General features: G+C 40.9%; 1 protein-coding gene across 1 annotated transcript; it reads right to left on the reverse strand.

Moving 5' to 3' along the window:
- Positions 1–1,157: 1,157 nt before the first annotated feature.
- On the reverse strand, positions 1,158–9,068 carry PRKRIP1 (PRKR interacting protein 1 (IL11 inducible); the record flags this gene model as incomplete). The annotated part of the gene is made up of 5 exons (XM_010282965.1): positions 1,158–2,299; positions 4,685–4,752; positions 6,634–6,719; positions 7,488–7,588; positions 8,990–9,068. Coding segments are annotated over 5 exons (453 nt in total), but the record flags the coding sequence as incomplete, so codon positions are not given.
- Between the last annotated feature and the right edge of the window lie 199 nt (positions 9,069–9,267).

The raw sequence follows: 9,267 nt of genomic DNA on the forward strand, positions 1-9,267 counted from the left end.
TTTTGCCTTAGCGAAGAAACATCCCTTCAAACGCTCGCTCTGAAGTGCCTTTGTATTCTGGAAGACATAGTACTGACATGAACCACCATAGCATGGTATAGTTTTTTTGAGAATTCATAGCAACACCTACCAAATGCAGCTCCTACTGCTACATTCAGCCACCCCAGCAAGAAAGACTGTAAGGCCGATGCCGCCTTCAGTAACACATTCTCTTTGCTTTTTATGGATTTCAACTACAAATTTAGCATTCTTAGAAAATGAAGAGTATTAATAATTCAGCATGGGTAACGATGGCGTCTTAAGGAGGCAGGATGAGGCCACACAACTTGAATTTGTTTAGTTCACCAAGACAAACTCAAGTCCATCTTCCTCACGACTGAGAGAAGCATGTCCTCATGCAGCAACATTTGCTCTACTTAATCCAAAACAACACTTACTTATTCAGCTCAAAAGTCCAACAACCTCAGAGGCAGAACAGTCTTTGTTTATTTGTGAGACTCTCGCATCTCCTCTGTCCACAAAAGCTGAGAAAGATGACAATGTTTTTATGGCGCATCCTACGACACAGACGTAACGACAGGGCTTACCTGCCCTAAGGGGGATTGGAGTGAAGCAATTCTCGTAACTCATCTCTCCACAGGGAAAATGCCACCAACAGAACATCCATTCTGCATCTTAAGCGCCAGAGAAGGAAACACCGTCACAACGTACTCTGAAGCACCTGCCTCTATGGAGAATAAACAGAAAACAATTCCACGCAGATCTCTAACCCAGGGGGGTGGTGGGGATATGGACCTTGCAGCTCAGAAGTTATCCAGCTCTGAAGTCTTTGGGTATGTACAGGGGAACCAAACCCAAACATCACTTGCACTTATCACATCTGCTTCCCCGCCACCACAATACCACTGAGAAACCATTACATAAAGCCAGCTCAGACAAAAATCAGGATTTCTGGCAGCACTGTTCAACAAAGGCTAAATCTGAAAAGGATTCTCCCTTTTTATTGTTTTTGCTTTAAATAATTTGGCATTAACAAAGGCATTAACATTAATGAAGAAGTAGCACCACATTCTGGATGCCAAGGTCCTGGGATGAGCGTGTCTGAAAGATAGCAGGCACTTCTAATTAAAGATACACTGAAAAGACAAAAACCTAAGTTACAAATAAAACCACCACTGCATATGCTTTTCATTTAAGCACCGATAAGTAAATATGTATATGGATGTTATGATTCCTACCAGGGAACCCAAAGCTCAAAGCAGAGAGCTCAAGCAGAGAGAAAGGCAAGTGTCATTACATGAAGCTGAACACAAGCAAAACCATTCCATTCCAAGCCTTTCTGCCAGAAAATGTTTTACAGACATAATCTTTTGGAAAAGATATTGTTCCAATCCAAAAGCAAAAATTAAATGAAATGCAGCTAACACCTTTTTCCATATTGTCATGTGTACCACACCACTTTGGTCTTTTTTTCCCTTCCTGCAGCACTGCAAGCATCTCTTTATTTTACTGAAATCCTCTTCAAAAAAAAAAAAAAAAAAAAAGACGACAGAACAAGCCAACGCATCCCCTTTATTAATTTAAAAAACATGGAAGAAAAGCAATAGGGAAAGTTTTAGCAATAAAAAAGGAATCCTGCTTAAAAATCTATAGAACTTGTCTAGCAACATAAACTGATTTCTTTGGGTTAGAGATGACCCCATAAAAAACCCCAAATTCAGAACACTCACAGTGCAGGACAGTCTGGCTACAGACCACTTTTCTACTTTAGGTTAAACTCTGCCCTTAGATTCACGTATCCCACTGCTACCAGCTTTGACATAAGTAGAATACGTAGCCCTCACAGTAATATTTCCCTTAAATGGTAATGGGTATGTTTTAGCTTTCAGACAGAAAAACACTCTGGGCCATGTTAGAAAGAACTCTAGGGTCACAGAGACTTATGGCTGACTCTTTAGAGCAAACTTAGAGCAGACTGCACAGCAGTTATACAAGCAATTAAGAAAAAATCTCTTATTTGGCATTTCTCTATCAGTATCTCTTGGGCCTGTGACGTGAAGGTCATTCACCATTAAGCAGATGTAACGTACGCCAATGGGTTCTGCTTGGCTGAGATGAAAGACTTTCATGCTCCTGAATGTAAAGCAATGAAGACTGTTTCCAGCTGTCCCTTAAAGGCCTCATCCTCTTCCCATTACAAAACTTGGCTCTTCAGCATCATCCTCCTTTTCTTCTTCCTCCTCCTTGCTATCCTCTTCATCATCCTCGCTGCTGACTCGCTCTTGGGATTGATCAGGTTCTAAAAACATGAACGGTATGAATTGAAACATATTCCCATGTGTCTTCCTTGTTAAGTAGCTCACAACAAAACAGTCTCAGCTGCTAAGCAAACATGTATTAGGTCACGCTAATTAGCACGGATGGATAACATATTCCCATGTGTCTTCCTTGTTAAATATCTCACAACACAGTAGCCCCAGATACTAAGGAAACATATATCAGGTTATGTTAATTCTACCGAGGGATGTAGAGCTCAGAATATGGAATTCTCCCTTGGAGAAATATTACCTTACCTCCAACGTTATCACTGTGCCAAGCCCATCATTAACGACCCCACCTCCTATGGAACATTATTTGAAACATGGGTAGTCAAATGCTGGAGTGAGAGATTATTTTATTCCCAATCTCACCTCTGCATATCGGCATGACCTTTCAAGCATCACTGAGTACTGTTAAGAAATGCAGGCACTGGGAAGCCACGGGCAAGACTCACTGTATTTCTACACCTAACCAAGTTTACAGAAACTCCACAAGGTGCCATGAACTTTTACAGACTGTTTGGTATACTGGAAGTACAGGAACTCGTTAAGATATGTGTAAGATTAATGAGTGTCACAGAAAACTCGTGAAGCCTGCTAAAAGACCAGAAAACACCTACTGGAAAATAAATAATGGATAATGGAAATTAGGTACGGCATAAAGTGGGACCTGAATATAATAGCCATTCTTCTGCTCTCACCAGCTCTTGTACCTTTACTGTTTCTCAGACCAAGTCACACTCAGCTCGTGCTCTGACCAGTTACACATAGGATTTAGCATTAATGGTCTGATGCCACCGCGTGGTGAAATTCTGTACTTTCATTTTTATTAGGGGGGTCTGTACAATAATGCAACCTTAACAGCTGACCTTATATAGCTCCAACCTTTATTCTTAATGTTTTTACTACAACAAAGGTGAAAGATGGCAACTCAGAGGTTTTATTTATTCACTCAGAAACAAAGATAAATGCTTGCCTGCCACATCCAACAAATACACTTCAATTAATTTGGAAGAACTCTTCAGATCTCAACACAGGGCACACAAAACTAGAAAAAGACAAGCCTGTTCTCAGTAGACTAAAGATGGCTCTCCCTGGCTTCTATCCCCACTAACATCATTATTATTACTACTACTACTACTACTATTATTGTGATTATTATTAAAAATACAACCACAAACTGTAAAGAGCTAAGAACTGTTCTAAAGACAGGAGAGTTTGAATTCTGCCTTCTAGAAGATGCCTTACTTGTGCCAAACAAAAACACTCCAACCCAACAACTGGTACATGGCTGTTCCATACCACAGTGCCAGTCCCTGATCCAGCTCCCCTTTCTCCCAGCCACTCCCTAAAGGGATGGGTATTCTGCTTTGTTCACTCAAAGTGAACAAAAGTGTGTCGACTCATACTTAAATTCTCCTCCCAGCCACAAGTCATAAACGAGTAGCTTTCAAAAAAAACCAAAACAGAACCAAAACACTGAAAAAATCCTCTCTGCTACATTTGCTTGCTGTCAACAAGTAAAATTAACCTAACGATTAATTTGTCCTCCCGTGTTCATACGGGAGGCTGGCAACAGTTCAGTTGAAACAGAACCTATTCTGAAAAGCAACAAAAGTAAGGTAAAACTGTCAGACAAGTCACTGGTCTAGTAGAATTATCAGAAACTGTTGTAACTTTAACACTAAGAATTGCTGCAGAGTTAGTGTGCTAATCCACAAAGGACAATTACTTGCAAGAGCAAGCTAAAACATACTCACTGAAAGGAAACGAGTATTCAAAAGTTTGAGCAAACAGTTACACTGACATTGCTGAACATTAATTTTCAAGACTGCAGGAGAAGAGAGGCAGTCAGGTTTTTCACATTTATTTCTATGCAAAGTAAAATAGTCGTGAGGAACAGATGGCACCAAGGTGGCTTAATTCCTTACACACAAAACCGTAACTCAGTTTCTTGCTGTGCATGTTTTCTACCTGTTTTCCCATATGCATTCAAAACATACTTTAAAAAAAGAACAGCCTTTAACAATACTGCCGTTTTTAGCAGAAGGTGTTCTAAATCTGCAGTTTGTCAGAATAGCTGGGGCAAAACATCTACGATCAACAAACTTGGATTCCAATGTTTGCTGTCCAAAGTTTCCCCCAAATAAAGGGAAAATATTCACAAACAGCCAAGTTATTTCTAAGATCAAATCTCAACATAGATGTCTTTCAAAGAGGACTTTTGAAACATTAGCTAAAATAACAAGCTTAAGGTTCAGTCTCCCTATTGAGAATGCTTGGGGCAGGGAGTGGAACAAACCCTTCTAGGCTTTGATTCAAGAACAGAACTGAGTCTTGAGAAAAGAAAACTAAATTTCACTGACCTTTTTCCTGCTTCTTTTGTTCAAGTTTATTTTTCTTAGCTTGCAGTTTCTTCTCTTTTAACTTCTGGCTATAAAGCAAAGAAAAACAGACTCTCTTGCAGATCCAACATTGCAGAGCTTCTGCACATTCATATGCTGACAAAGGACATATTACAGACATCTTGGAAAAGCAGACTTCAGAAGAGAAGTTCAATTTACATTTGGCCTTAACTGAAAATTCAGTGAGAGCAAGCTTAGACACGTGATCAACAGAAATTTTTCTATGTTGTTTTTAGTCTAATGGAATCCTTTTTCTTACAAAGTTTTCCATGACGCCACTGCAACCAAAACTATATGATATGCAACAATCTCCAGGAACACAGAAGAGAGAAGGAACAAAAATTAAACTGTCCTTATATTTTAGCTACCTAACCTAGTAAACAAAAAGAGAAAACTGTCAAAACCCAGGCTGCTGGAACTGACCATTATAAAAATAATTAAGTCATCACAAGTAATATATTCTTTAATTGCTAAAAAAAAAAAAAAACAACCCCAAAAAAAAAACCAAACCAAAAAAACAAGCAGTATGCTTTGACCTTCATCTTTGGCTGTACTTAATCAATACGTTGGGCCCTAGTGGGTAACATGAGGGGAATGAGGGAATTTCAGTTTGGACAACCCAGTTCTCTTTGCCTAGCCAAGGTAACCAGGCAGCCTAATGGCAGACACAGGGCAGAGCAATCTGGGGTTCATGCTCCTCTCTCAACACCATAAATGAATTCTCTTGAAACAGAGAGCCAAGTACTGTACCTGTTAGGACAGAGGAGAAAGCGTGGCGAGGGAAGTTAGAGGGGCTCCTACAGGGCTAAAGCCGTGTGGTACCTACACCATTAAGACTATAGAAGGGGAACAAGGAGGTGTTAGAGTGTTTAGGCAGCATTTGCTGTTTGAACAGTTGTTCTCCATCTCAGCCAGCGAAAGGCAGCAGGCCAGATCTGACTTGTTGGCCATCTGTCAGACCACGCTAAACTAAAGTAAGGTGGCAACAGTGTTTGTGTTGCGCACTTTTGTGCTAATATGCCAGTGAGTCACCCTGCGCAGGCCTCCCAGCAGCAACTCTCAGCTACAAGATGTAAAACCCTCATTCTCAAAGAAGCAAGAGAAAGGCTGCTCAGGGTCAGACCATGTGAAAGAGCCAAGCCACGATACCCCGCTATTTCTGAAAGGTATGGTGGACACAAACTGTGGAATTTAAATTCTTGTATCACTGCATTACAATTCTCAGACCATTTCTTGAGAGCATCAATCTTGTAACTGTTTCACTTTGTCTAAAACATGAGAGAAGGAAAGGTTTCATATTTAATTTTTCCATCTAACTTAGTAGACGTGACCTGTCTGGATCACACTGAGGTAGGTACTGATTTTACCAATACTGCAAAAAGGTCACACATCAGTGGCCTCTTCACTATTCAGAGACTGAACTGGGCTGGTCACACCGATGGTGTACAGAGGACAGCATCATGCCCCATCACACTCCGCTAGTCCAATCCCATATGCGCACCCATTAAGTGGCATCCATTTCTGCACTTAAGCTGCTTGGCGTCAGCTCTTTCAGGTTATTTATTTAAGCCAGATGTACATACAAACCTTTCCTGACATTGTTATAACAAATATGCAGTAAGACATGTAGCAGTGAATACCACAGTGTCAGCAAAAGCTGCTCAACCAGTCAAAAATTACCCTGCTAGCAATGGCATGGAAAATAAACCATGCCAGCAAAGCCTGTCAAGTTTACAGCTACCTTTAGAAACCAAACAATGACATTAACAAAATTAATTTCCACAGCCAGACTTCTCAGCTGATAGACGTAAACACAGAATGACAGCATTTATCCAAAGCATGCAGCTACCGGTAAGGCACGGGGCATGAGGGTTTCCATGCCAAGCCCCACAGGAACAATCTGCCCTTACCGCTTCCTTCTGCGTTTTGCTGTTTGTTCTTCTGCAATCATCTTATTCCTCTCCAGTTTCTTCTGGAATTCCTCATCTAGTCTTTGCTGTAATTGATCACATGTTATACTTTGGTCACAATCTAAATTAAAATACTTCTTTTCAAAGTCATGTCCTTTTAGGGAGAAGTCTTTCAGCAAAATACAGAAAGGAGCTTTGCCAGCTTTTGTCTGGCTACTTCTTCATAGAAAAGCCATATTCCTAGGGGTGACTTCTGTACAGACAGCATTTTTAACCTGTAGCCTGAGCCAAGCATTGAAGCCTTTAGAGGGAGCAATCCTCACCAAAACAGATGAGGGAAGTTGGGCTTCTGCCCTAAGAATGCTCCAGTAAAAACAAGAGCATAATTTGAGACACAAGCATTAACATACGGATCAGAGGACTCGTCTTGGCCAAGAGAGAGTATAACAATAATGCTCTTTGAAGGAGCTGCTATTCTACTCAACCAAGACTGAGAAGAGAGAGATCCAGACTCTGTGCACAGGCACTTGCTTTGATTCTGTCTGTGCAAAAATGTTGTATTAGGGATTTCTAGTTTTTAAAATATTTTCAATCCAACCTGAGAACACAAACATTCACATGCAGTCTTACGGTGTGCTAAGACAACCACTGAACGGAGAAGATGGAGCTTGTCTGACACAAAGTACCAAATGTTTCAATACTGACAAAGACACCGCATATCGCATATTCCTACATTTTTCCTCTGATAAGGGGTGGCTTGGAACTGAATTAGTATGACATGACTTTAAAAGAAAAAAAGATTTGCAATGAACATCAAATAGTCAGGGGGAAAAAAATTATAGAGTCCTGCTGACCTTCTCGGCCATGGCATCCATGAAATCTTGCCTCTGGTACTCTCTCCGACGAAGATGTCGGTACACGTGAAACTCTCCACTTCCAGCTCCAGCACTGGAACCTACAATAAAGAAGAGTTACTCTGCTAGAAAACAATATATACTAGAATGACTACAGCTAGTTGCTGAGGGGCAGGACACACAAAAGGGCACCATAAGATGAAAATCTACTAACAACACACAGAGTGTGTCACCATTTTATATAAGCTCAAAACACTCACAATCAAAACCGCAAGCGAGCTGCAAAACCATACACTTATGGTTCATTTGTTTCCACTGGCCAATTACTCCCCCAGAGAGAATCCAGTCTTAGCTGGACATTGAGGCAGTAAAAGAACTAGAGATCAAAACCAAACTCCATTCTCTTATAGGCAGAGGTGAGCTAAAACATCCTACTGAGGCTGCTTCTCACTAATTTTCAGCACTTCACACAAAAAATAAAGGTCAACAGAAAGGTGATACACCCCGTCATACTATACTTTCCTATGCAAGACAGATACCACTGACAGTTTTTGACTGTTTCTTCATAAATGAAATCCCTATAGCGCTCTCCTCCTGGCATCAGTCTGCATGTTGAAGTCTCACAGGAGCTTTCAACATCACACTCCATTCTCTTCCTCTGCCTCCTGAGCCATTTCTCAATGCAGAGCACAAAAAAAAACATGCCTCAAAGACGACACCTAAAACATGGTAGCTGGGACTGCAATAGGGGTGCTCTTGATACCAACAGAATCCCAGCACGTCAGATGCTCCCAGAAACATAAGACTGTTCATCTCAAGCACATGGCAAAGCTATTTGAAAAAGCCATGAAGGAATTACAATACGCAGAACAGTTTACAGAAGTGTATAAAAGCTTTAGTCCAAGATCAATTATTCTGAATGAAGAACAAGTCAGCCTCTAGAAAGGATCATTAATAAAGATGAAGGTCCTAAAGAAAGACAGAACTTCTACACGCAGATATGATTTATACCACAACTACTAAATTTATTCCTTGCAGGTAAAGTGTAAGCAAAATAATTGGGTCAGGTTCCCTGCACAGCTGCCAGCTCCCTACCTGACCACATACAATCGTATCTGCTGCATGTGTCTGCTTCTCACTGCCTGAGACTCGAAGCAGTCAAAAGAGGGACTTAATTCTAAGTTTCCAGAGCACGCTCAGATCAACAGAAAGGACAGATATCATCATTTACTTGTCATCACCAGAGCAGAAGCTTATTTCACTGCATGCAGTCCACGTGCTGGAGTGCCACAGGCATTGTTCACTTTGCATTCTGACAACAAGCAGAAAAGCGGAACCCAAGAAAATAAAACTCGGAAAAGCAACTCCTGAAGCACATTTCATACCTCTTTTCTCCAGCAAAATGAGCAACAACAGAAAAACGTCTCTGTCCTTTTCTGTTAAACACTTTTCTAAGTTTAATGTAGCTGACCCTACAGTGATCTGAAGAATAGTATCTTTACCCATGACATCTCGAACAAACTCCGGGGGAGGTCGTGGTGCCCATTCATTCAGTTTTTCAGGAATTGGTACAGTCTTTTCCTGCAAGAACAAACCAACCAGTCATCAGTATCTCCTAGGAGCGAAGTCTGCAATTTTAACACATTGTTGAAAGGTGGTATATGTCTGACAACAGCCTCTTCCATCAGCTGACAGATCTCAGAAGGAGCACAGCTGTAGTAATTTCTTCATGCATAGGGATCAGCAGGCAGAAAACAAGAATCAGAAGGTCTCCTCTCTT

This window comes from Phaethon lepturus, unplaced genomic scaffold (assembly GCF_000687285.1).
Source record: "Phaethon lepturus isolate BGI_N335 unplaced genomic scaffold, ASM68728v1 scaffold32862, whole genome shotgun sequence".
Taxonomy (NCBI): domain Eukaryota; kingdom Metazoa; phylum Chordata; class Aves; order Phaethontiformes; family Phaethontidae; genus Phaethon; species Phaethon lepturus.